Source organism: Jatropha curcas, chromosome 5 (genome assembly GCF_041381405.1).
Source record: "Jatropha curcas cultivar XTBG-Jc1 chromosome 5, XTBG_Jcur_1.0, whole genome shotgun sequence".
Classification (NCBI taxonomy): Eukaryota; Viridiplantae; Streptophyta; class Magnoliopsida; order Malpighiales; family Euphorbiaceae; genus Jatropha; species Jatropha curcas.
This window is the reverse complement of record NC_143155.1, coordinates 8867224-8895118: the sequence shown is the minus strand read 5'-3', so window position 1 is coordinate 8895118 and position 27895 is coordinate 8867224. Positions and strand designations below refer to the sequence as shown.

At 31.3% G+C, this 27895-nt stretch overlaps 2 protein-coding genes and 1 long non-coding RNA gene across 4 annotated transcripts; all 3 read left to right on the top strand.

Moving 5' to 3' along the window:
• The first annotated feature begins 1522 nt into the window (after nucleotides 1-1522).
• Nucleotides 1523-12946, top strand: CLPX (CLP protease regulatory subunit X). Of its 2 annotated transcripts, XM_089722111.1 has the most exons (16): nucleotides 1523-2353; nucleotides 3086-3147; nucleotides 5262-5362; nucleotides 5920-6003; nucleotides 6273-6319; nucleotides 8394-8411; nucleotides 9459-9533; nucleotides 9657-9734; nucleotides 9961-10017; nucleotides 10275-10345; nucleotides 10445-10544; nucleotides 10676-10780; nucleotides 11334-11396; nucleotides 11587-11709; nucleotides 12446-12601; nucleotides 12690-12946. In XM_089722111.1, exons 1-16 carry the CDS (start codon nucleotides 1805-1807, stop codon nucleotides 12759-12761), a joined length of 1761 nt encoding a protein of 586 aa, XP_089578237.1. In that variant the 5' UTR covers nucleotides 1523-1804; the 3' UTR covers nucleotides 12762-12946. The 2 variants fall into 2 exon arrangements, with proteins under 2 accessions (XP_089578237.1, XP_089578238.1); XM_089722112.1 differs by lacking the exon at nucleotides 8394-8411 and having other exon boundaries at nucleotides 1525-2353.
• Nucleotides 12947-15532: 2586 nt separating this feature from the next.
• LOC105645357 (E3 ubiquitin-protein ligase SINAT5) lies at nucleotides 15533-19934 on the top strand. The gene is made up of 3 exons (XM_037641249.2): nucleotides 15533-16136; nucleotides 17984-18370; nucleotides 19444-19934. The coding sequence occupies exons 1-3, from the start codon at nucleotides 15888-15890 to the stop codon at nucleotides 19804-19806; spliced, it is 999 nt and encodes a 332-aa protein (XP_037497177.1). The 5' UTR covers nucleotides 15533-15887; the 3' UTR covers nucleotides 19807-19934.
• Nucleotides 19935-21841: 1907 nt separating this feature from the next.
• On the top strand, nucleotides 21842-23213 carry LOC110010679 (uncharacterized). The gene is made up of 2 exons (XR_002285670.3): nucleotides 21842-22915; nucleotides 22984-23213. It is a non-coding gene; the product is annotated as an uncharacterized LOC110010679 (long non-coding RNA).
• Nucleotides 23214-27895: the final 4682 nt, after the last annotated feature.

Sequence of the window (27895 nt, the reverse complement as noted above, 5' to 3'; positions counted from 1 at the left end):
ACGTTAGTTAGTTAATATTACTATAAAAACTGAGTATCAACAATTGTTTTCAAATGTAATTAATAACAATAATAACATTCTTAATATTTTTGTTTAGTTTCCAAATTAATTACTTAAATCAACAAAAAATTTTACATCAATTAAAAATAATTATTATGATGAATGTTATTGCTTATATAATTAATTAATTAGTGTGGAATAATAGTGTACTTATTTATATGAAATTTATTATTTATATTCTAATAAAAAATGACAAATTATTATATTGTACATAATAAATATAATTGGTGTTTGTTATTTATTTTTGTTAAATTGTTATGTCAATGGTGTTGTAAGAAATAAAGACAAATGAATTTTCATTTAAGAATTTATTCTAAATACAATTTTGTGGAATGCAATTGAATTCTTTATTTTAAATTGTAGCATACTAAACATGATAAATTTATTTGCAAATGAATTCTAGAATCATAATTCATTTGTTCAAAAAGGGCTGTAAATAGGCATCGCCAGTTCATTGAACCGGCGGTTCAAAATTTTTAAAATGTTGAACCTGAACCGGCTTTTGAACTACCGGTTCTGGTTCCAACTGGTTCCAGTGCGCTTTCGATAAACCAACGATTCCAATCATGGTTCCCGGCGATACAAGTACTATTTTTTTTTAAAAAAATTCAATTCTAATGTTACATCTTTCTTTCGAAAAAATTATGAGTTTAAAAAATATTGGTAAATTTTATTTTAACTAAAATTTAGAATGTTCATACTCATAAAAATAAAATTAATTAATTTTACAAAATAATTAAATAAATTATCATTTTATTTTGTCTAAATGTTATTAATTAAATAAATTGTTAGAAAATTTTGAAAAGTGCTTTAAACAATTAATTTTGAACTAAGTAAATAATTTAAAAGGAAAAAAAATAAAAATAAAATAATTTTAGGCTAAATATTTCACTTTTTTATCATTTTACTTTTTTAAAATTTTAACTTTTCAAGTAAAGTGTATTTTCAAAAAGAAAAAAATCTCAAGTAAAATGTATCATATATTAAAATATTATTTAGACTTTTAGAAGTGTATAGAATAGGCTAAGTGATTATTATTTTAAAAATAAAAAATAGAAAATTTACGGTTCGAATCGGATCAAAAGTACCGGTTTTGGATTGGTTTAAGTTCAGATTTTAACATTCACATGAACCTTAACTGGTTTTTGAACCGTTGATTTCGGTTCAAATTTTTGAACCGACATGTTTAGTTCAAAATTTCGAACTAACAGTTCGGATTCAGTTACAATTCATCTGTAGTGCAATCGATTCCGATTTAGTTTCAGTTTAAAAAGAACCGCTGGTCCATACCTAGCTGTAAGAGAATAAAATTAGATTTAGGTCTACAGTTAAGACCACGGGTAAGGGTTAGGGATTTTCTAATGATTTAGCCGCATCCGCCCTCGATTGGTTCATGAATTCACTTAACACAGCGGCGTCGTTTTTTCATTGCACTCGAAACAGTAGAATTTTTCTCTTTTTTCATTTTCTCGAAACCTCTCTCGCCACGCCATATCGGTCAGATATTTCTCTGTTCTATATTCCCTCTGCCTGAAATTTCTGATTTGTCTTTCATTTCTATCAACAAAAATTCTCCACCCTTGACCCTTACATGATAATCATAAAATCTACACACCCTCATAATTTCACTTCCAGTTGTTGCGAAACCCTCGACAAATTTTCATTTTGACCCATTAATGAGCCCTTAATTTTACGTTCCTTGTTATCTTACTTTCGGTTACTTTCCCGCGATAATTTGGACACCATGGCTGCAGTTCTTAGATCCAAACCTGCAAAGGAAGCGGCTTCTTTCACAACTTCCCAATTCAGGTACTTCTTATTCAATTGCGTGCACACCGGTAGCATGTCTAGCTCTTACTCTACGCACTGGGATAAATGGGACGATCATTCTTCCAATACTCCCTATCACTTCAGTTCTTTGAAGCCCGTCTCGTTGCGCGGTGAATTCGTCGATAAGGGTACTCAATTTTTGGATAATAGGAAAAGTAGAAGGTATTCAAGTAAGGATTTTGGTGGGAATTGGAACCAGAGATCGAATTGTAGTAGTAATAATGGGTCCAATTATGGTGACCCACCAGAGGTATGGCAACCTCCTGGGGATGGGATTACAACGATTAGGGTAAGCGAATCCGGCGCGAATGTAGTCCGTGGCGGTGGAGGTAGAAATGGGTCTGGGTCCAATTCCAAGGATGAGTGCTGGGGTGGATCCAATTTGGGGCAGAATTTTCCAACACCAAAGGAGATTTGTAAGGGACTGGATAAGTTTGTAATTGGACAAGAAAGAGCAAAAAAGGTGAGTGTTCTCGTGGCTTAGTGGCCTTATTGGTTACCTGGAGTTTTCGAAAAAATGCATTGTTTTTTGTCTCTTAAATGCTTACAGTGGTAGCACATATATGTTTGGTTTAATTGGAGGATTCTTTCTCTCTTTTTTTTTTTTTTTTTTTTTTTTTTTTTTTTTTTCATGTTTTAGCACAAAAGGTCATGGAGTTTGAAAGTAAAGTAGCATGGGAAGAATATGGCTCTTTTTAGATTAATTCGTTAAGTTCTTTACTTAATTACGTTTTTTTAGTGAGTTTGTTGTTTACCTTTATTTGTTTTTATTTAAACTTTTTGGTTATACTGGATTTCTTAATATAGTTATGAAAATGTGCTTCTTTAGTTTTCATTGAAACTTCTGTCAGTGAAGAAGGCTTTGAATGCCAATGTGCATATGAAAGTTACAGGTTTTCCTTCCTTTCTTTGTAACTTTTTTTTTATTTTTATTTTTTATAATAAATGAGGAATGGAACCTCCTCCGCATTAGATTAGTATTATAATTGTACACAATGTGCAAATTGCAATCATATCAATTTTTTTAATCTATATTTAAATCTTGTTGTTCCTAATCTATAGGGTTTTAGATACGTACGTTAGCACATCATGCAATCCTTAACTACATATTTGCAGAATTATCAGTATCATTTTTTAAAATCTGTTCCCACGTTACATGCCCGCATTATTTCTAATTGTATAACTTCCTAAACAGGTGCTTTCCGTTGCAGTTTACAATCATTATAAGAGAATATATCATGATTCGATTCAAAAGTGGTCAGTTATATACCTTTACTACATGCATAACTTAGTCCATTGTTTTTCTCCTTTGTCATATGTGTACAATTAGAGAAGATGTAAGTTAATTGTCAGTTAGGCATGAGGACTATCTAACATTGTTTGGCTGTTTGTGACCAACATGTGCCAGATTTTGCCATCCTTTGAAACTCACTTTTTGTTAGCTGAATGACAACAATTCACATTAATAAAGTTTATTTTCGATGGCACTTAAATTGCTAGTTTTTAGTTTTTGCCTTATGCTTTCTCATGGCTGGCCTAGGGATAGAGAATAATGCATTTTTTTGTTAGCAACTAAATCTTTATCTTATTTAATTTGAAAAAGGAATAGAGAGAAGGTGATATTAGTTATTATAGTAGTTGTTAGCTATTGTAGTAGCTAAATATTAGTTGCCAATGGTTTAAAGCATAAGTCGTTTGATAAAAATAGCTGTTTGATTAGTTTTTTCAAATGTAAAACAATTTTAAAAAGTTCAATTAATTGTTGTGAACCCAAAACGTTAAGGAAATAACATTTCGTGAACATTCCCTTTACCCCTAAATGCTACTATAAATATTACGTTACCGAACAGTATGATAGTGTTTTAACTGTAGTTAAAATGCTAAACGTTACATTAAAAGTTGTTGCAAACAGGGCCAGAATTAACTAGGATGCTTGTGCCCGCAATAAATTGTAGAGCCATTCATTGACAAAAGTAGGATATCTATCCCTTAACCTTCTTGTTAACAAGATTTAACATTTTGGTAGGGTTAGTATGTCTTTGAGCTGTAATAGTACCTGACTTGGTGATTTCCATAGTTGTTAGAGGTGTGCTGTAGGCTCAATGCTCACCAAGAGCCAGGTCCAGCTCCCTATTATGATCAAGAGGTGACCTAATTGAGGTGTGTTATTGCATAGGTGCACTACTTTCTCTAGGCTCAAGACAGAATATAGGAATGCCTGTATTATATTTCTCCTGCCACCATCTATTCTTCCAATTTTCTTTTTTTTTTTTTTTTCTTATTTATATATCATGGATATAAGGTTTACTATACTAGTTTGTGGTGTATTATGATACTCCAAATTAAACGGGAAGTGATAGTGAAGGACAAGGAAAAGGACCACTAGGTATCATGGCATTTCTAATTGAAGATGGTGCCAAAGAAGGGAAGAGAGAGAGAGAGAGAGAGAGAGAGAGAGAAAAGAAAAAGAAAAAGAAAAAGAATTAGACCAAATAAACAAGAGAAAGAAAAAGACAGTGTTGTAGATAGTGTTTCCAAAGTCCATGTTCACCACTCTCTCTCTCTCTCTCTCTCTCTCTCTCTCTCTCTCTCTCTCTCTCTCCTGATTATCTTCTGCTCTTCAATTAGGATCCTCTGTATTTTGCTTTCCCTTTTTCTGCTCCCCCCTCCTTCTCTTTCCCTTTATTTCCCTATTTCATTTTTTCACCTTATTTCTTTCAGTTGCTTTCTAAGAAATCTAGAATACTGTTGTTCTGCACTCATAAGAATGTAGGCATTTATATTCTTTTTGTATCAAACATGGATTCTAATTTTTTGGTCTTCCTTTATTATTTTAGCAATTTCTCTTGTCACGGGATCTAGATTCTTATAGTTCTGGCAGTAGTATTCCATATTGTATTAACATTCTCTGTTAAATGCCAAAGGAAGGAGTATTGACTGCATAGTAATTGTCCTACAAATGTAAGAATGCATTTTCTAGAAAACTCTATTTCTATTGTGCTTCTCTAAAAGGTGTGTGCCTTGTGCTTTTAGCAACGATGACAACTGCAGATAAAGTTTGACGACTACAAAACTAACATTGACAGATTGACTGCATTTTCTTTGCTTCTGCTTTGCTATTTGCTAAATTTAGATGATTGTTTCATGCATCTGCCCCCAGTGGCAGTCCTTTCTCTTCTGATAAGAGCAAATAGGCTCACTCAGCTGTGCCCTTTTCATTGTATCATTGAGAGGGTGCACATATTATTGTTGGATTAGAGGTCACTAACTAGGATTTGCATGCACACTTTCGAGTCACAATATTGCCATTCATTGCGTTCATCACAAGAATTGTTGACTTCTAACATGTTTATTACAACTTGGTAAGTTAGGTCTGCAGGAGATTCAGGGGACAGCAAAGCAGAAGCTATGAATGATGATGGGGTAGAACTTGAGAAAAGTAACATTCTTCTAATGGGGCCAACAGGCTCAGGTAATTTGTCGTTATCCCTATTGTATCCTTTTCCTTTTATAATAGAACTTCAGAACTTGAATTATGTTATTTCCTGAAATCTGGAAGCCTGGAGGTATCTTGTCAATTGAGTTGTGTCCATACCCCTCTTTAGATGCTGTATTGATGGAGAACATCTGTGGTTAGGCTGTTGGTGGATCAATATATGTTGCTTGCTGTCTTTGATCACTCTGACTCTTGAAATTTAGGATCAAGATTTCGATTTTGCTGCTTTTTTTGTTAATGGTATAATAATAATAATAATAATTTTTGGCTTAACTAATATCAAATAATAATTGTGGACATTCTATGAAGGGTTAAACCCATATCGTGCTATCTCCTATTTTTATTTCTTGTATATCTGATGGGTGTTTCCTTTAATGCTTTATGCGTGGTGATGCACCTTTTTTTTTTTTTTTTTTGGTCTCTAAATTGTGGCGTCACAAAGTTCAGATACGTTATTTGTTGACCGGTTATTATTTATGCTGTTGTCTATTGGTCTAACTTTTTTGCTGTTTCTAACGCCATTTCAAGGACAGGGAAGACTTTACTTGCCAAAACCTTGGCTCGGTTTGTGAATGTCCCCTTTGTTATTGCAGATGCAACTACGTTAACTCAGGCAAGTTAATGGTTTTAATTTCTTCATTTTTGTGATCTTTATGATCTGTACCTTTTATGCTTTGCTCTCATCTTTTTTTTTTTTTTTTTTTTTTTTTTGTGGACTTTGTTAAAAGATTGTAGAGTTCTTTAACTAGAATATTTTTGATGATTGTGCCTTACGATGGCATTTCCTCTAAACTTCTTGTGAGCTTTGGCTGCTAAGCATTGTGAATTATAACATATACTATAGTAAGTAATTTTTCATGTTACATGAAATGCTATGCGCAGGCAGGATATGTGGGGGAAGATGTGGAGTCCATATTGTACAAGCTACTTTTGGTAAGTTCATAAAGCCCTAAGTTTCCTCTTGTTTCAAGCCCTACTTAATGGTCAAAAACTTGCGTCTGTTGACAGTGACATATATCCTGTTCTATTTATGTTGTATTATTTGTCTTGTTGATTGTTTGTTGGATCACTGTATGTTCGTTGTAAACTTAGCAACTAAATTTCTATGGCAAGCTGATTACTGTTTCAATTTTGGTCTTGCATGGAAAAAAAAAAAAGAAGGAAAATTCAATTTTCATAACCTTTGCTAAAAGCAGAGGGTAGGCGGGTATGTTTGCCCAACCTTGGCAAAGTGGGGAGCCTTTTATATTGAGTATTTCTTATTCCGTATATCATTTGATTAGTTACATGAGAAGGAAACTCAAGTACTCTTCAAATGAGCAATTGTGCCAGTTCATTTTGCCACCTTGACCTGTGGAAAAATTATTGTTTCTAATACCATCCCAACCAAAGGTATTGGCATCAAGCTTCCTGCCTTTTTGTTGTATGGATAGGCAGTAAAAATTCGACCTCTATGTGAAAGGCTCATGACTGTATTTGGTTATCTGCATTGGAGTTGCCTAGCTATTGATATATTATGTTAATTTAAGCAACAATTTAACAGGTACTCTGATTTGGTTTGTTGAAGGCATGTCTTACTTTAGTAACTCCATTTCTTTATTATCCTACTACACCATCATATTGTAATTTGGCTGGCCTCACTATCATCTGTCACCCTAGTCTCTGCTCATATTTTGCTAACCTCATATTATTTAGTTTGGCACTGAAATAACAAAATGTTTAAGTTTGCGTTTTTGGTGATCCATTGCAATTTTTTACTTTTTTATTACGGTGAAATCATAAAAAGAGATTATTGGAACATCTTATGGACCTATGAAGTCCTAGTTCTAGCAAATGATTGATCATAACTGTTGTTTAAAACCTAATTAAAGAAGCCGAAATTATTTTAAAAAATCACTAAGCCTGTTGAATGGAAAATATTCTGTTTCCGAAAAAGAAAACTTCAGAATCCTTTTATTTACCTAAAAGTCATTAGGTCATAGTCCAAGAAATCAATATGTTGCTTCTATCCGTTTAACACACTAGTTGAACAATCCAAAATAATAATAATAATAAGGGAAAATAATTATTTAGTCCTTCCAGTTTACCGTATTATCTAAGTAGTCCCCGACATTTTATATGATATTTATCTCATCCCTCACATTTGCCTCTGTCTAATTAAAAGGTCCTTCTGTCCAGTTTTAATGGTTTTAGATGCTAAAATGGGGGAAAAAGACGAAAACACCCTTATGATGATGTGGACCACTTTCTTCTCCAAATGAAAACTTCTCATTCACATGGTGGAACCTCCATTAGATTGTTTTTCTCAGAATCATTCCAAAAAAAGCTCGAATCTTGCCATAACAGAGACAAGTCTTTCTAATTCTCATGTTTCCTTTGTCTCTCTCATCATCTTTCTAAAACGATTTCAACCCTCACTCGCTCTTTTCATTTGGATTCTCAATCTTTCTCTTTAAAGGTGAGCTTTTGAATTGAAATTGTTTCAATTGCCTTATTTGTAATCTTTCGTTTGATTCTGTTATTAGTCTCTTTATTTATGTTCTTTGCCAATTGATTTTGCCGCTCTTGTTTTCTTGTGAATTGGGTTTTCAATTTAGGTAATGAGGTCTTTATTTGATTTTTTATTTTGTTATCAATCTTCTTTTTTATGCTTTTTGCCAATTGGGTTTTGTAGTTTGTTTTTATGTAAAGTGTGTTTTCAATTTGGATAATGTGGTCTTTATTAGATTTGCAGTAGTTATCTGCTTTGGCTTTATGCGAAAAGAATGATAACCTTCATCTTATAGCAAAACACATCCATATATAATTGTGTTCTCATGATTGTCCATGCCAAACCACACTCCTGAGAGCAAGCCGTAGATAATATAACATGTGATGTTGGTGATGTCAATAGTGGCTCCATTACCATATATTGCATATGCACAAGTAATTAACAGTTGTCATTTTTCTCTTTCAATATCGTTTTATTTATCATTAAAGATTGCATCTCTGTCTGTTTGGTTTGCAGGCTTCAGGAAGACCCAATGTATCACTCTCTCTCTCTCTCTCTCTCTCTCTCTCTCTCTCTCTCTCTCTCTCTCTCTCTCTCTCTCTCTCTCACATCCTTTTCTTGAACTGTCTTCGGTTGAGTTCAGTTGAGTCTTCAGTTGAGTTCTAAATGGAAGAACGGATGGTGTTTAAGGGTATTTCACTCTTTTTTTTATATTTTAACGGCAAAAACACAAGAAAATGGATGAAAGGACTATTTAATGAGTCGAAGGCAAACCACAGGGACGTGTTAAATATTTGTACAAAATTTTGGACTATTTAGATAATTATCGCAAACGTCAGGGACGAAATAATTATTTTTCCTAATAATAATAAAAAAAAAACTTGTTCATTGCTACAACAATGGTGTAAATTGTAGTTATGCCACAGTGTTACGCAATGTTGACTATGATGTGACTATTTGGTTGAAAGCAGGGAAAAGAGAAATTCCTATAACAGGAAAATTTTGTAAAATCAATAAGTTTTTCTGAATGTTTATTGTTTTCTAGAAAATTCGAAAATTAGTTTTCAGTTCTCCATTTGGAAAAATTACATTTTAACGTATGACTCTTTTCTATTTTTTTTTTTTCTTGGAAAAATTTGCTAGAAAATAGCCTAGTTTGCTACAAGTGAAAACATCCATAAGTTCTACTAACTTAATAAAAAACTAGCAAGGGTACTTGTTTTTTTTACCCAAATTATCTATTTACGAGTATTGATTCAATTCGTCTATTGTCAGGTTTCAGAATTTGTAATTCCTATAGAACTACATTTGTTTGGTCGTTAGAGTATAATGTATTGTTAATGGAAGTTTTTTTGTTTATGCAGCTATATAACTTACAACACTAATTCAGGGACTTATTTGACTCACAGTGACCCATTATCCACTGACTTTAAGTAGCATGTGAAATCTTAGCAAGGCTGTTGCTCTTGCTATTAAAGCATTGATATAATTGTATTCTTCTCTGTAATTTGTTTAACTATTCATTGATTAATACTCTGCATGAGTGGTTCTAACATTTTTATGTCTTTCTTGCTATGTCAGTCTGCTGATTATAATGTGGCTGCTGCCCAACAGGGCATTGTATACATAGATGAAGTTGACAAGATCACCAAAAAGGTTTCTTGCACATTTTATCTTCTAATCTTATATTCTTTTACCTTTGTTCAAAATTAAATCCTTTCTTTCTTTATTTTTTGGGAGAAAAATCTTTAACATTCCATTTTTTTCTTTTAATTGCAGGCCGAGAGTGTTAATGTAAGCAGGGATGTATCAGGTGAGGGTGTTCAGCAGGCACTGTTAAAAATGCTCGAAGGAACGGTATGTGGTTGTTTTGCATAAGCTGTTGATACTTTGAGCTGAAATCGATGAAACTGAAGCCATCATATCACTCTTGTAGTTTTTGTGTAGAGTATAGCAGGTCGGACGAAATTTTGATCTTTAATCACGGATAAACAAATTAGATTATTGAATCATTACTGTTTATTTAGTTGAAGTTTAATTTATGAATCAGATGTTTATTATCTTGATTCATTGCTTTATTTAGGTTGTCAATGTTCCAGAGAAGGGAGCAAGAAAGCATCCAAGAGGTGACAATATTCAGGTAAGGTGAAGGATGGTTTGTAATACTTGATTCTGGCTGTTTGATGGATTATAGTCATCAGGTTGCAACTTTATATAGATGATAAAATTTTGCTATATTAAGGGATGAGGAAGACTTTGTCCATAAGCCCAGTCTTACAACTATGATTATTGAACTTCTGTTAGCACTTGTCTACAACATTTCTTAGTTATTCTCCTTCATACTGTTTGTATCTTATGCCTTTTTTCTTGTTCTTGATTTTTGGCTTTTCCCCACAGATTGATACAAAGGATATTCTTTTCATATGTGGGGGCGCTTTTATTGACTTGGAGAAGACCATTTCAGAAAGGTTTTTCCACCGTACAGAAAATGATTTTTGTGTTTGAAAATAGTGTAACTCATCTTTGAAGGATAAATGATAATGGTAAATGTATTGCATTTGTTACAGGCGCCAAGATTCTTCCATTGGGTTTGGTGCACCTGTACGTGCAAACATGAGGACAGGAAGTGTTACTAGTGCTGCTGTAACATCATCTTTATTGGAGACTGTAAGTTCACACTTCAGATTGAGTCTTTGATCCATAAGTAATAGCTGATAGCTTTTCTTTTTCCCTCTTTCCTCCCCCTCCCTCTCAGCTTTCTGTTATTCATTTACTGCATGGACTCTTCTGTTTGACAGGCTGAAAGTAGTGATCTTATATCATATGGTTTGATACCAGAATTTGTTGGAAGATTTCCTGTCCTTGTGAGTTTGTCAGCTCTTACTGAGAATCAACTTGTGCAGGTAACATTTTGAAACGATTTTCTTGCAAATAGATATAATTTATGCACCTTTTTCTATGATACTATATGTTCTTGATGCAATCATGGAGGAAGTAAATTAATTAGTAACATAATTTATTAAACATACATCATGATAATAGACATCTCAATAACTGTTTTGCACCCATATATTTGTTTCATACTGATAACAAGTCTAGATAGAACTTGCTGAAAGTGTTAATTATTTTTTTTTTCTCTTGCATGGAATTATTTTTCAGAGAGAGGGCTAGATCTCAAAAGACATGGAGGCAATAGTATATAGGATCTAGAGGACCTAGACCTTCATGAAACTATAGCTCAAACGGGGTGGAATGATACATATATCTAACCACTAACTAACTTGGGACTAAGGCTTAATTGTGTTACCATGGAATTATTTTTTTATGACAATCATGCAATTGATGTACTTGGCACTATTTATTTGTATTCGTGGAAATTTGAAAATTGTCTTGGTGTATGAAGTCTAATTAATGTAATGTTTATGTGGTGTTATTGACTGCTATAATGTTATTCAGGTTCTGACAGAGCCAAAAAATGCCCTTGGGAAGCAATACAAGAAAATGTTTCAATTGAATGGTGTAAGTGTCCTCCTCTTCATAGATAGGTTTTGGGAAATCTATATCAAAATCAGTAGCAAATACTTACTTTCATGCTTATATGTTTACATATTTATGTGAGTTCCGATGGATTATTTGTCAATTCTCCTTTTTATGCTTGTCCCTAAAATGTTATTTTATTTTGAGTCAAGTTTACTTGTCATTTTTGCAGGTAAAGTTACATTTCACAGAAAATGCTTTGAGATTAATTGCTAAGAAAGCTATAACCAAAAATACTGGGGCTCGTGGATTGCGGGCCATACTGGAAAATATCTTGATGGATTCCATGTATGAGGTATGCTGCTCCTTGTGTGTTTTACTTTCCTAATTCTGGTGCAAAGATGTGCCTGTCGAATAACAGGTACAAGAGGTTTTTATTTATTTTTTTTTATGGATTAGGGGTTAGGATAATAACAGAACTGATACATTTATGTTTGTTTGATTCCTGATTTGATTACAAGTCGGAACATATTCTAGAGTGGACTTCATAGATGTTTTTCAGTAAAAGCATTAACATTCTCCAGATAACAAACTCTTTGTTACATTATCCGGTGTCATAGATCCTGTTATATGCATGTCAATTCAAATACCATCATATTCTCTACAGTAGTCACAGGGTAAAACTTTGATGTCTCCCTTCTTTGCGCGTAAATACCACTTTATAAACCATCTGAACCATTGGGGCTCACCATCTAATTTGTCTTGTTAGTTCAAGCAGCTTCTACTGCCAAAGAGACTATGCGTGGTTCCCACTTTTGACATAGGAGTTGTGCATTGTTGTGTTAATAGTTGTCAATAGCTTTTCTCTGTTACTTTCTCCAAGCCTGTTAATCTCATCCGCTGACAACCTGTGCACAATTATTTGGTGCTCTTTTAGTTTCATCCTGGTTATGATCTTTTATCCTTATCCATCTGACAATTCACTTTTTTTTTTTTTTAATTTCTGATTTTATCAGTTAACAAAATGATATCCAGATCACCACTTTCAGATAATTGAGTTTTCGTCTTTTTTTTTTTTTCTCTCTCTGTAGATTCCCGATGTCAGAACAGGTGAAGATATTTTAGATGCTGTTGTAGTTGATGAAGAGGCAGTAGGAACTGAGGGACGTGGAACTGGAGCCAAGATCCTCTATGGTAAGGGTGCATTCGATCGGTATCTGTCGAAACACAAATTGAAAGACACAGAGGTGCGTATTGGTCGAATGTATCTTTGATGACTAAAATCAATGTTGAACACATGGTTGGTGGCTAACACAGATTTTATTGGTTTTGTAGACAAGTTTGGATGGGTGCGATGGAGAACCGGAGGTGGAAACAGAGCTTTCTTCCATAGTTGCCAGCATGTAATTGATTGATCTCAATTTGTGTTGTACCCTTATCCTTGTTTGTACATAATAGGTTCTCTGCGAATTTAAGAAACTAAATTTGTAGATGCAGTTAAAATGTGCAGAATTGGATTCTGTTGGGTCAGAATCTTGACTCCTAATTGTAGTATTAAATTAATTGCCAACGAATGAGCTTATTTCTCGTAAGTTGTTTAGTGAACTGAAAATTAAATAGGCCAAATCTGAGGAGATTAAATAATTAGTTATTTTTTTTCTAGACTCAGGCTACGTTTGCTCACGGGAAATAACTTTTTGAAAATTAACTTGCAGGAAAATATGAAAAATATTTTATAGGAAATAACTTGTTTGGAAAATATTTCCATGAAAAATATTTTGTAGGAAACTGCATTATTTTTCAACGGTTAGCTTTACATAAAAAATTTTTGGAAAAAATTTTTGAACATTTGATAAACATTAAAAAATTTAATTTTTCATCATATAAATAATCCATTTGCACCTATTATATTATTTATAAGCAATCTATATTAAAGATATATCTAACAATTAGATTTTTTTTTTATTTAAAATGTATTCTAATGGTATAAATACTATAATGATGATTAATTTAATCTAACAATATAATTTAATTTTTTTAATATAGTGTATATCATGTTAAGATAATTTAACAATATATAAGTGCTATAATTACTGTAAAATATATTGCTAAAATATATATTTAAAATGGTATGGGCTTTAACATATTTTAAAAACTATATTGTGATTATTTTAAAATAATCATGTTACAAAAAGTACCATATAAAATATATTTTAAATTTTATGGACTTATCAATAAATTATTTTAAACATTTTTTTCAGAAAAAAAAAAAAGTCATTTGGCACTTCTGAAGATATTGCTGGCCCACAATTGTATCTTTGCAATAGGTGGAGTGTTCCTTGGTGGACTAAAAAGACTAGTTTTGAATTATGAAATAAGTATAAAAATATTTTCCATATAAATAAGGGTAAATTATTTTCCTTAATTGCTAATTTATTTTCAATTGACCAACAACTTAATTTTCTTGACTTATATTTCTTTTAATGTTCCAAAGAATATAAAAATATGGAAAATATTTTTCTCAAAGTTATTTTATAGAAATAAACGGGGCTTAAATCACTTTTAATCATATCAAATTAGCCTTTAATTTTAAGAGTTAAATATTTTAGAGTCTAAAAAAAGTGTATATTTTACAAAATTTAAAAAATGAAGGTGAGAAGCTTTTGAATGGTGGAATTTTTTCCTTTTTTTGTAACTAAATACTACACAACACTTTGTTTTGATAGGTGAAGGAATGTATATTGAATAATATTAAGTACGACAAGATTTGATAAGGGTTTAATTTATACATTTACTCCTATTTTTTAATTAAAAATTTCGTAATTTATAAAATTTCACTTTAATTTATTAAATACTTCAAATTATAAAATTATATCTATTAAATATTTAAATTAACCTATCGAATATCTCCACTTATAAAATTAGATAAATTAAACAAGTGTTGAATATTTGAAAGATATAAGAGCTATATTAACCAATTATCAAATCAATGTTTTATATATAAAAGTCAAAAATAAAAAAAGTTGTGGTTACTAACTTAACGAGGTGTGATGTTATTAAAAAAAAAAAAAAATGAAACTCAGGGTGCCACAAAATGTTTTCTTTGTTAAATTTCAGGGGCTATATTGTATATGCAGACGTTTGATAAGGTAGAGTAAGTCTTTTTAATATTATGGACAAGGGTAAACAAAGAAAGGTTCAATAAGTTGAGGTATTGGAATGTATGGTGATAAATATCATTTTGATGAAAACTACTATTTAAACTTTTTGGATTAAGTGAAATTATTTTTAATAGGATATTAATTCATGGATTTAAAAAAATATTTTTCAAATAAGATTGTGAATAGAAAAAGAGAAGAAAAAACATTAAAAAAAAAAGATATGAGTGGACAAAATTTAGAGTTTTTAAAAATTAATAGTAACAATATAAGAAATTACAAATTAAAATTCTCTCCAACACCCCAAATTGGTGGGTTGAGAAAAGGGAGATTTTTTAGGTTTTCCAAACCCTATAAAATAATCAATTTTTCAAACAATTTAAAAAACATAACTTTACGTTTTCTGACCTTACCATAACTTTATGTTCTCTTACCTTATCTTACCCCTTTTCATCCAAACAATCAAGCCAAGAATCTCTTTTTACATAGTTTTCATGCTTGGAGAATAAAATTTAAACTTTAAACTATTATTTTCTCATTTCTATATATATATATATATTATATAGAATTGGTCTGTCTCAAAAATAGTTTTATTTTCTTTTTTAAAAAATCATTCATTATTTAATTTCTTAATATATCTCTAATTTCATATTCTCAATCATATATTACATACATCGTTTAATTTATAAGGGGATATTTTTGAAAAAAAAGCCAAATAAAGAATATAGTTTCATTATATTAACTAGTTTGTCTCAGTTGCTATTTAATTCTTGAATTATAATCAGAATACGTATTTTCAAAATTTAATTACTTAATTCCTCAATTTTATCTTTATAAAACTACTATTTAATTAATCATTTTGTTAATTTCACTGTATTTTTTTAAAATAATTAATGTATTTAAGCATAACTAATGCGTCAAATTTTAATTTATTGTTGAAACTATAACAGTCAAACTCAAAGGATTTAAAATGCAAATTCGATTGGATGGTTAGCCTTATATCTCTCCACCCTCATTCTTCTCTTCGCAAAGTCCTTGAAGAGAGAGAAAATAGATGGACAAATAAGAGAAAAGGGAAGAAAAAGAAAAAGAAAAAAAAAAGAAAAAGGATCCAACGAAGAAAAGAACCTCTTTTTGGTGGAAAAGGAGAGAGAGAGAGGGAGTGAGAGAGAGAGAGAGAGGAGTGGAAGGAGTTGTTTGGTTCCTTGGAATCTATCTCTCTTCCTCCTCTCTTTCTTTTCTTAAAATTTTCTCAAGAAAAAACGAAAGAAAAGTAAATCATAAAATTTTCCCGAGAAAAAACCAAGGAAAAGCGAAGAAAGATAAAAAAGAGAGAGAGAGAGACAGAAGAAAGACGAATCTCAGATTTAAAACAATGGAGTTTGATAATATTGAGTGTGTGTCAGCCTCCGATGGATTGGAAGAGGATGAGATTCAAGACTCCTATTTGTATAATCACCATCAATTTTCTCCATCAAAGCCTCATAGTGCCACCGGAAATAACAATAACGGCATCAACAATGTTATTGGTCCAACCGCAACTGCGATCGCTCCTGCCACTAGTGTCCATGAATTGTTAGAATGCCCTGTTTGCACCAATTCTATGTACCCACCTATCCATCAGGTATTCTCTGATATATATATATATATATATATATATATATATATATATATATATATATATATATAATGTTGTTTGCATATTAGGTTTTGTTTTTCCGTTGTATTTAGGCTATTTTTGTTGAATTTGGTGAATCTTTAATGGGTTTTTATAATTGGGTTTCAAAGGCACGAATGGTGATTCTTATGTGTATATGTGTAGGATAATTGTTTGATTAATGGTTACTTTTTTGTTTTGGAGGTCTGTTCATGGAGTTGTTTGAATTTTGAAGCATTACTAGCTTAATTCTGAATAACGGTTTAAACGACCATTTTTGGATACACTGGTATAGGAGTTTTGTCAATTGATCAATTTTTAAGGTATCTTGTGGCTTTCAAATTATGTGCTTATGCAGTTATTTGAATTTAAGGAGATATGATGGAGCAGATGTATAACTATTGGTATGGTAAATTGTAAAGTTGAGTTAGGGCTTGAGATCGTTCTTGTTGCCAATATTATGCTTGCTAATAAATAGAGATGAGCCTTTGATATTGCATATTAATTTAATTATAGTTTTAGATTTGTCTTTCTTGTTTGTGGGGAAAGTTCTGCAAAAGATTATCCAATTTTAGTGGATATTTCCATCAACTGATCAATATAGTTTATCTATCATTTGGATAGGATTCCATGAATAGTATACCATCATGAGCATTATAAATTCCATATTTTGACTTGAAAACAATGGAGGATTGTTTTCCTTAAGGAATTTTGACTTTGGAATTCTCCTTATCGCTGGACGCTTGTCTCATATGGCTTGTGAAAGGAGATTTCAAAGGTATAACTAGATAATTTTAACTTATAATGTGATTGTTTGTGTAGCAATAGGAGCATAGATTGGTAGCTTTGCTATTTTTATGAAGGAAAATGTCTCCTATATATCTTAAAATTGGTTGTATTACCATTAATAACCATTTAATTACATAGTCATCGCCATTTTTTCTAGGGATGTCCCTTATATATCTTGAAATTGCTTATTTTACCGTTACAAACCATTTCCTTATATGGTCCTAGTAAATTCTATATACTGATCTATAGATTGAGTTGAACCAATTTATAAGAAACCATAACAAATATTTCAGTTCCATGCATTCAAATATTTCTTCTCTATGACCCCTACAATTGTTAGACTAGTTAACCTCACAAGATTCTTGTCCTATTTTTCAATGGATTATGCTTTTGGCTCAGTATGCTATTCCTCTAGTGAATTTTTTTTTATTTTTTAAATGTACCAATGTCATTTATTTTTGTAATATTAATAATGATATTGCATAAATTAAAAGAACATATTCTACAAAGTGCATAATTGATAGGAATATCATATTTAGTTGTGCTGCTTGGAAATTAATGAAGCCAAATTATCTGGTTTCATAGATACATGAGTTGAGTAATATTTCAATAGGTTTTCTTTCCATCAAAAATCAGGCAATCAACAAGTTGTTATTCACTTATTTATGTATGCTCATTAAATATGTGCTTCCCTGCATTTAGTCTTTTCCATAGTTATATACTATTTTGTTTGCACAAAAGGTTCATATGTGGCTTTGATTGAAGTTCAAGATAAATATAAAACAAAGATGTTTGTCTTATTTGTCGGAAATATTTAAGAAGTTAACTTGCTACACCATGTTGCTCTGTCATGAGTAACTTATGACCTACTTATTTAAGTATCCTTCTTCGTATCTTGGTCTCTTCTGAAAATGCTTGTAATAATATTATAATAACTATCGAATGCAAATGTGAGTTTGACTAGAATAAAGCATGCCTTCATATGTACTTATGCTAGATCTAAAGTTTAACTATTTCTCTCACAGTGTCATAATGGACACACACTTTGTTCAACTTGTAAAACAAGGGTGCAAAATAGGTGCCCCACTTGTAGACAGGAGCTTGGAGATATTAGGTGTTTAGCATTGGAGAAGGTGGCAGAGTCACTTGAATTGTCCTGCAAATACTACAACTTGGGATGTCCGGAGATATTTCCATATTACAGTAAACTCAAGCATGAAGCAATTTGCAACTTTAGGCCGTATAATTGCCCTTATGCTGGGTCAGAATGCTGTACTGTTGGAGATATTCCTTTCTTAGTTGCTCATTTGAGGGATGATCACAAGGTGGACATGCACTCAGGATGCACTTTCAACCATCGTTATGTGAAGTCAAATCCCCGTGAAGTGGACAATGCAACTTGGATGCTCACGGTAATTTTAGTATTACCTTTTGGATTCTTTAACTATGATGGCAAAATCAATAATACCTTGATATGCCATGCATGCATGCATGTATGATTTTATGTTTCTGAGATATATCAAGTTCTTAAGTGATAAAATATTTTCCAGATTTTATACGAAATGACCTAACATATTATGTCAAAAGTATTTGCTTGAGTTCCTTGGATTTAAAAAATGTATGGTTTAGTCACTGGTTTTTTAACAGGAGAACAATATGGTCCTTGGTAGATGATATTATAGAATGCTGCTGTACATCCTTTTTTCTTCTGGTTTTTAAATTGGAGAACGCTATGATATTAGGATAAATTAGCTAAAACTTTGTCAGAGTTTACCTATGAGTTTTAATTTAGTGGTATTGGATTCATTTCCATGTTCAACTCTATTCAAAACTAAATTAACAAAAATAAAAAATATATCAAAGTTTTAAAATTTTTATTATACTTACAATTCTTGACTTTCCATGTTGCAAAACACTCTAGAATGTGGTATTGTGTATAACCTAAACTACATCGTTTTGAAATAGAAAGCACGATCATTTTTATTACAAGAAACCTAATGGGACACTGGAGTTAAATGTTGAATTAGGTGCAAGACATTTCCAATATAAACAATCTTTTCATCTTTTGGAATATAAACAATTGGCAAGACCTAGTAGATCAACTAAACAATAGAAATAACTTACCCACTTAGGGACAAAGATTTAAGAAAGGATGCGAATTGATAATTGGTTTGGGAGTTCATTGAGGATATATATTTGTGCGGATGTAAGAAAAATTGGTTAATCGCATAGCTTTTAAAATGGATAAACTGCCAAATATTTTCTTGATGCATAAAAAAAAAAATCTTAAGAGGAAAGGCAGTGGGAAGGGTTTGAACTTTTGACCTATTATACTATGAGGAAAGACTCAATTGCTTGGATATTACCCGAACAACTATGACTTGCATTGCATATTCATTATGGTTTATGGTCTCTTGATTTTTTGACAATTCTTAATGCATCGTTACTAGTTGAACGGTGGTGACTTTTTTTTTAATTTTATCAGGTCTTCCATTGCTATGGTCAATACTTTTGCCTTCACTTTGAGGCCTTCCAACTCGGTATGGCCTCTGTTTACATGGCATTCCTTCGATTCATGGGTGATGAGACTGAGGCTCGTAACTATAACTACAGCCTTGAGGTTGGAGGAAATGGTAGGAAACTCATTTGGGAGGGTACCCCACGAAGTATACGAGATAGCCACAGGAAGGTCAGGGACAGTCATGACGGTCTCATTATTCAACGAAACATGGCACTTTTCTTTTCTGGAGGGGATAGGAAAGAACTGAAGCTTAGAGTTACTGGGAGGATATGGAAGGAACAGCAAAATACAGATGCTGGTGTGTGTATACCAAACCTCGGTACCTAAGACTGTTATTGAGAATATTTTTAAAGATTGTGTTTGGGATTTCTTTGTATTGTAAAAACACGAGCACTAAGTTTAGAATCTTCAAAATGGCAAGTTCCTTAAAAGCCTTAATGTTTGATTTTCTGAAAGGGGTTTTGCTACTTTATTCATTGAATGGGGTAATTGGTATATATTCCACGAGTTTTTTTTATCAAAGATACTAACACCGACTTCAATTTTGAAAATTATACTATACAATTTATGTATTATGATTCTGCTATGCGATAAGTCCAACTAATGTTAGTAAATGAGTCGAGTTGACTGGTGAGCTGTTTGAGCTCGGTTCGGTTTGCAAAAGTTAGAAAAGGTTGGCCTGAATCGGGCTTGAGCAAAAAAGAGAGCAAAACCAAAATTCTCATCTTGTACATCCTCCATTCCATATAATCTAAGTTTGTTTTTTTTTTTTTTTTTTTTTTTTTTGCCCCTTTCAACTTAAATTTTTTATAAATCATTTACTTTCTTTCAAATCTCTCGGATCCCATAATTTCTCTTTTTTTTCTTTCTTTTGCCTCTTAGATCTCTTAATTAATTAGCTCAAATTCCTATCAAATGTTTCATCTTTTTTGAGCAGATTGTCTTCTTTAATTTTGCATGCAATTTTTATCATGGAATTTCAAAATAGCCCGATTCAATCCAACTAGATCCAAAAACATAAGAAAATTTTTGCAGGTGTTATTTGTTTTTCTTGATTTTAGTTACTTTGCTTTGTTCTCAGCCTCCATTAATAGTGAATCAAGCCGCTTTTAGAAAACTATGATATTGCTTCATTTTCTAACTTCACTGTTTTTTTTTTTTTTTTGAAAAATAATATTTAAAGGTATATTGCTTCTAATTTAATTATATATAACTAAATTCAATAAATATTTACTAAATGAAAAATTATATTCATAAAAATATTTTCAAACTATTTATTTACTTTTGTATTTAAAAATATTTTCAAAAATATATAAACAAATTTAAGTGCATAAAATAAATCTAGGCTCATAATGTTTTTATATTTTTGTAAAATAAATATATAATGGTTTTTGAATTTTAGTACTTCGATTGTTCTTCCTTTAATTAAATTATGATGGTTGGGGTTTTTTTTTTATTATTTATTTATTTTTTTTTTGTGTTAGGACAAAGATGGTTATAAATTATGAGAGTTGTTTCTATAAATATAGAAAGGTTAGAGAAACAGATTTGTGGCTTTGATCAAAGAGAGAGAGAGCATAGAAGAAATGAAGAAATCTGAAAAAACAAGAAGTTGTTATTTTCTTGAAGAACAATTAAGTAGAGGATTTTGATAAAGAAAAATAAAAAGAATGAAGGGAGATTTATTGCTGATTTGGAGGCCACGTTTCAAAATCATCATCCAGCTGTCTATTTTAATTGCCACATCATTGCGCTTATCTATGATGCACTTCTTAATGTTCTGTTAGGGGCATAATAGTTACAAAAAACTGCAAGTTAAAGTGTATTATAGTTCTTTTGCAAAGTTTAGGGTGACAAATAGTTAAAATAAGAAAGTTGAGGAATAGGATTATGCATTCGGCCGATATCTCATCTTACAAACTTTTGTCCTTCTATTTTTCTTCCATTTTCTATTCAATTTTTAGTATAAGTCAAAGGACAAAAGAGAGAGATAAATGTTGTTGCTTAAAATACCCTTTAACCCAAATTGAAACTCCAACTTTCTATCTCTCTCCATCTCCATCTCCATCTCCCTCTCTCTTCCCTTTTCTCTCTTAGCAATGAACAACCTCTCTCTCCCTCTTAACCCAACCTTTTCTTTTTTCATCATTGGTTTTTGGATTCATTCTCTGCCTTTACCTCTCTTCCAACGATAAAAAATCCTTCTTTTCTCATCTTTATATTCTTAATCCCTCTTTTGTGCTTCATTGTCAATACCTTAAACCAATTGAACTCCTTTCATGACCATGCATCGGTGGTGGTAGAGTTTCAACGGTTAGTTCATAGTGAAGAAGAAAATGATTTCAATAGATGGAGGTGGGTTTTTGAAGAAAAACAGTTCTCTATTTTATATTTGTGATGATTTATGTAAAATTGGATTTATGGATTTTATATCCATTGATTTTTACTGAAAAAAATAAGACTAGATAAAGTTTTGTTCTTGACAATTTTTTGCAAGAATTGTTACTCCTTTCGTTTTTTTTATTTAAAAAAAAATTTTCTTTTTGGGTGTATTTTTTATATAGAGAAAGTTACTCTAAATAGTAATTTTGGAATGCAAGTGAAGTTAAAAAGACTAGAAAGCCCTTGGAGTATATGTGTTTTTTTTTAAGATTGAAGCTCAACGATCAAGGAAAGTGACAGACACAAATATTCTCAGCATTTAATGCATGAGTGTCTCACAGGACAAGTTATCAACTCACTTTTTCATTTCGTTTTATAGTAATAGTGGTAATTTTTTTATAAATTTGGCCACATAAATACATGGCTGGAAGAGTGCATTTAGTTTCAGAAAATAATGTTGAGATCCTAAAAAAATTGGATGCAATTACTAGTCTTTTGGCCACATTGGTGGAAAAGATAGATAAAAATAGTGAGCAAACACAAATAAATAGTGCACAATTTGAAGAGTTGCAGTCTTTTGTTGCTGATTTGAGGCAATTTCAGCAAGGAAAGGGTCTGTATTCTGAGATTCCTAAAACACCTGCTGGAGAAAAAAGTGGCCAAAAAAAGTAAGGATGCGCTCAAAGGTAGTGATCATCAAGCACTCGCAGCTGAAGTTCTTCCACCATTAGAGACACTAATCATCTAAGTCGTTCCAACTTTTAACCCTAGAGTTCTTCCAACTCTCCAAGTCATTCCACCAAAAGACGTCTCTAATGATTAGCGTCTCCATTTTCAATATATGATCCGATTCATTCTTGTGTCCCGCATTCCACTACCCATAGTTAGCCTGCCATCCTAGAAACTAGCCAAGAGCTTTGCTCTACTCGCCCTCTTAGGATCGCTTTGTAGGGTCAGGATGTCACTTGTTAGTCCTCATTGGAGTCGACTTCATCCAAAAACAATTGAGGCCTTAATGTGTGCTCAAAGTTGGTGTAGACTTATGAAAACAAAGGTATATTCATTTATTTATTGATTCATTTAATTTTATTGTATTAATGTAATTATCTTATTTTGAAACAGATGGATTTGCATCATTAGCTACAGATTGTTATGCCACTATTTATGATGATGATGATGGTGATTTGGAATATTCAGGTAATAATATTTTTATATTTATTGATTTTATAATATGAGATTTTTTAGTTATTTTATTAATTTATTTTTATCATAATTATGCTGAAGAGTCTACTACTATTACCCTCGAGTGAGGCATTACGATAATAAGAGCAACTTTGTATTTAAAGTTTTAATTTATCATTTTTTTGAATACTTATTTATGTATTAATTTATTTTCATATTTTTAATGTATTGTGCAAATCATTTGGATAGAAACTTTTATTTTTTTAGTTATTTTATTTATTAATTTTTTAAAACAATTTGGATATATGGAGTAAATGGGTACTTGGGGGTAATAGATACCCATGTACCCGAATCCTTTGGGTTTGGGAATGGGTATAATATTCTCTACCCGATAGAATATTTAGGTAAGGTATGGGAATATGGATAGAGTTTGGGTTTGGACATGGGTATTGCACTACCCGACCCGAACCCTACCCATTGCCATCCCTATTGCTCACATATAGCTACACAAGGATCAAGATGATATAAGGATGAAGTTTTCCATTCAAGTTCCCTTTTCATTTCCTTTTTCTCTCCCCCTAATTCTAGAAAGATTGTTTCATACAAAATGAGCCGTAAATAAATCTCTTATCAACCATTCGAGGTAACGAATAATAGAGTGTGATTCATACCCAACATATGTTCCTAACATTCTCTGAGGATCCATTTTGGTATGTTGTGGTGATGCTATTGGTACAGATACAACACACTTAAAAATTCTTAGATGAGAGACATTCGGTTCATGACCAAAAGCCAATTGTAATGGGGAGAATTGATGATAATTTTTTGGCCTAAGATGAACAAGTGTTACTACATGAAGAATAGCTAATCCCAAATAGAAGTGGCAACTTTGTTACCATAAGCAATGGTCTTGCTATCAATTGGAGACGTTTAATAAATGACTCTGTTATACCATTGTGTATGAACATGTGCTACAAGATGTTCATAGTTATTCCAATTGATAAAAACATTCATTAAAAGCACAAGATGAGAATTTTGCAGCATTTTCAAGGCGAATAGATTTAATTACATGATCTGTAAACTAAGCCCGTAATCATATTATTTGTGTAAGTAATCTCACAAACATCAGGTTGCGAGTTGATAATAAGCACATGTGACCATATTGAAGATGCATTTATTAGGACCATAAAGTATCTGAATTGTCCACTAGGTGGATGTATAGGTCCACAAATATTCCCATGGATATGTTCTGAAAACGCAGGTGATTGCTTTCCAACCTTGGTTGGTGATGGTCTAATGATTAATTTGCCTTGATAACAAGTAGCATAAGAAAAATTGTCATTTGTAAGAATATTCCAGTTCTTTAAACGATGACCATATGAATTGTTAATTATTCTTTTCATCATTATGGGTTCGGGATGTTCCAATTGATTATGCCAAAGTATAAACATGTTCGGATCAGTAAACTTTTGGTTTACAATAGAATGTATCTCAATTGCACTAATTTTTTGTATAATACAAGCTAGAGGATAAAATTGGTAGTTTTTTTCAATACATATTTTTTTTCCCGAGACATTACCAGTAATGTAAAAATATTCAACATTCATTTCATTTGTTGTCTTAATATGGTATCCATTTCAGCAGATATTTTTGAAACTCAATAAATTTCTTCGAGATATAAAAAAAAAACAATGCATTATGTATAACAAATATTGTTCCCTCAGGTAGAAATATGATGGCTCTTCCTGACTTTTAATTAAATTTGTACTACCAAATATTGTATTAACATTCACTTTTTCATAAGCAAATGAGAAAATATTGTCTATTTTTCAATATAGTATGCATAGTTGCATTATGAATTAGACACATTTTTATCATTGAATTTTAATACAAAGGAAAATTTTGGAATATCCATATTATCTTCAAAAGAAAGAAGATACACAATATGAAAATTATATAAAGTAAAACTATATACAAAATTTAACATAATAAAATTAAACATATAACATTATTTATACTACATGATAAGAGTGAAATTTGAGAAATAACTTGAAAATATTAACAAAAAGCTAAACACACATAAAATATTTAAATAATTTTAACTAGCAATTTTATCCTCAATTAAATGGTCAATCTTGCCATTAGGATGTCAAAAAAATTTGCCACATCCAGATATGTTATATCAATCTCAAAAAAACTACCCCATTGTTGCAGCAAGAGCAAATTCGAGGCATGAAAAGTGGAGAACATTTTCTTGAACATATCTTTATCAGTAATATTTTCTCCGCATAGTTTTAATTGAGAGCTATTCTAAATATAGTAGAATTATACTCACTGATTGATTTGAATTCAATCTTGTAGCCTTAAGTGCATCCAGTCGTACCTTGCTTTTGGAAGAACAACCATTTTTTGATGATCATACCTCTCTTTAGATTATTCCATAGGACAGATGATTCTTAACATTTAAGTATTCAATTTTCAATCCTTCACCGAGGTGGTGGCGAAGGAAAGTCATTGCTTTGACACGGTCTTGTTTTGATGCTCAATTTTCATTTTTGATGGTGTCTCCAAGATTATTTGCATCTAGGTGAATTTCAGCATCCAAAATCCATGATAAATAATTTTTGCCCGAAATATCAAGGGCAATAAATTCAAGCTTTGCAAGGTTTGTCATAGAGAAGAAAGAAGGAAGTGGAATTTATTTTACCTTAAGGTTATTTCAAAATAGATGCTCAAAATGATAGAGTCTTGTACCGATAATTTATTATCATATATAAGAAATAGAGAGAATATAGAGATAGTAGAGAGAAAGAGAGTTTTTAGTATTCGAATCTTGGTTACCCAATCCATAGAATTAAAAAACTATTTATAAGATACAAAATACAGTTTAAAGGACACAACCTTACATTGCAAAGGAAATAACCAATCATTCCAAAGGACATAGCCTATATTCCGAAGGACAAAACTTATGTAGAAGACATCCATTATATAATATATTATTTATAACAATTTGGATATTTATCAAATTTTAAATTATATATATAAGTTATGTATAGTAAATGGTAAAAGAAAAATATGATTCAAAATTATGTTTCATAATTATATTAAAAATGGAACGTTAAATACATTATATTCAATGGGGAAGAAAGTTCATTTTGAACCCTTGACTTCGACTAGAAATTCAAAATACTCATTTTTTAATTTTGTTTTGCTCAAAAACCTTATAATTTCTAAAAAATAGTTCAAATAGCCCATTTGTTGGACCGAAGAAGATGCGTGAAGCATACTTAGTCAACAGAAAAAAAAAATCCTTTTTCAAATTAATGTGAAGTTAAGGACAAAAAAACACCATTACTTTGAGGTCCTTCTGCCTCCGCCACTCAAAAACCATCTGAAACTCAATAAACAAATGGGGAATAAGAAAATAATTTTCACAATTTGCAAAATCACTGAAGCTTATACATAAAATCTAAATTAATTACATAAGAAATTAAGACATGTTCCCATCAACATTACATATCTATGACCTATTAAATATCTTAGATATAGTCCAAAGATGAGATGATAAAAATTGCCATAACAAATTACAGAACCTTTCAGATTTGGGAATGAAAATGTATGCATCTTTATATCTTGGCGTGATCGTTAGTGCATGTTTATAACATTCACTAAACAATAAACTTGGTTTTGATGCCTATGCCATATTTTTTTTACAGGATTGAGGTGAATTTATTTTTTCTTGTTAAAATGTAGTTAGATACAGGTATAAAACCCAAATCAATTACATAAGAAATTAAGACTTTACCCAAACAATTACATACCTAGAACCCATAAATAATTACATAAAAGCTAAAACTGAGAGAGAAAGAGAAGCTCAAAACAATTTTCTTATTTTGAGATTTTGTTTTGTTTATTCAATTAATTAAAATGTAAACTTAAAAAAGAAATCGATAAAATTATTAAAATCAATTAGCTATCCACACATATGATAAATTTAATAAACAGAAATTAAAAATTAAAAAATAAAAAATAAACGAAACCTTTAGTTGCAGGTTAGGGCACTCGAATTAGAAAAGGCTTAAATTTGGATTGATTTCATAGGACATAGTTAACTTTAGATATCTATGCACAATATGCTATAGCAAACTCTGTTAAACACAAAAGTCATAAATGAGGAAAAGCAAAGAGAGACAGAGAGAGATCAGTGATGAAGATGAAGATGAGCTTGAGAGGGATTTGGAGATCAAAGAAAGAATGAGAGACACACAAAAAAAAAAAAAATTGCGTCGAAGTGAGAGAGAGAGTAATCAATTGAGGAAAAGAAGTCAATTCTATAATCTCACTCGCGTGCCCTCTTCTCACAACTGCATGCTAGCTGACCAGCACAATGTATGGGCTTTTGGGACTATTTTTATTAAGTTATGGGGTCTTTTGGCTAAAAAGTTAAAAAATGGGTATTTTTAATTTTTAGCCCAAGTAGAAGGGGCAAAATCAACCTTTTTCCTATCCAATGGCTTCCATTATAAAAAATAGTCTAATAAATAATGATACTTTGACTAAAATCAGCAATAAAATTTGAATTTTAAATTGTTTGAGATAATGAATCAAAATCCTAGATAGAGGTTAAATTAAAATATTCGATTATTTAGTGTATTTGAGCATGAGTGAGTAATTAAATAGTAAATTTGTAACACCCATCGCCTAGTCTCGGAGGAATAGATAGCGGATGCCACATTCGATGTTGAAGGCACCTTTCTAAGATATAGATTTATATCTTATATGAGTCTCACAAGTCCATAGTTTTACTTAACTAACAACTTGTGAAATAAGAAAACACGTATAAACCAAATTC

Coding starts and splice junctions, on each gene's coding strand:
- CLPX (XM_089722111.1), top strand. CDS start 1,805: ATGGCTGCAGTTCTTAGATCCAAACCTGCAAAGGAAGCGGCTTCTTTC. Junction 10,346..10,444: donor GAGAAGACCATTTCAGAAAG/GTTTTTCCACCG, acceptor CATTTGTTACAG/GCGCCAAGATTCTTCCATTG. Junction 10,781..11,333: donor CTGAGAATCAACTTGTGCAG/GTAACATTTTGA, acceptor AATGTTATTCAG/GTTCTGACAGAGCCAAAAAA.
- LOC105645357 (XM_037641249.2), top strand. CDS start 15,888: ATGGAGTTTGATAATATTGAGTGTGTGTCAGCCTCCGATGGATTGGAA. Junction 16,137..17,983: donor TGTACCCACCTATCCATCAG/GTATTCTCTGAT, acceptor TTTCTCTCACAG/TGTCATAATGGACACACACT. Junction 18,371..19,443: donor ATGCAACTTGGATGCTCACG/GTAATTTTAGTA, acceptor TAATTTTATCAG/GTCTTCCATTGCTATGGTCA.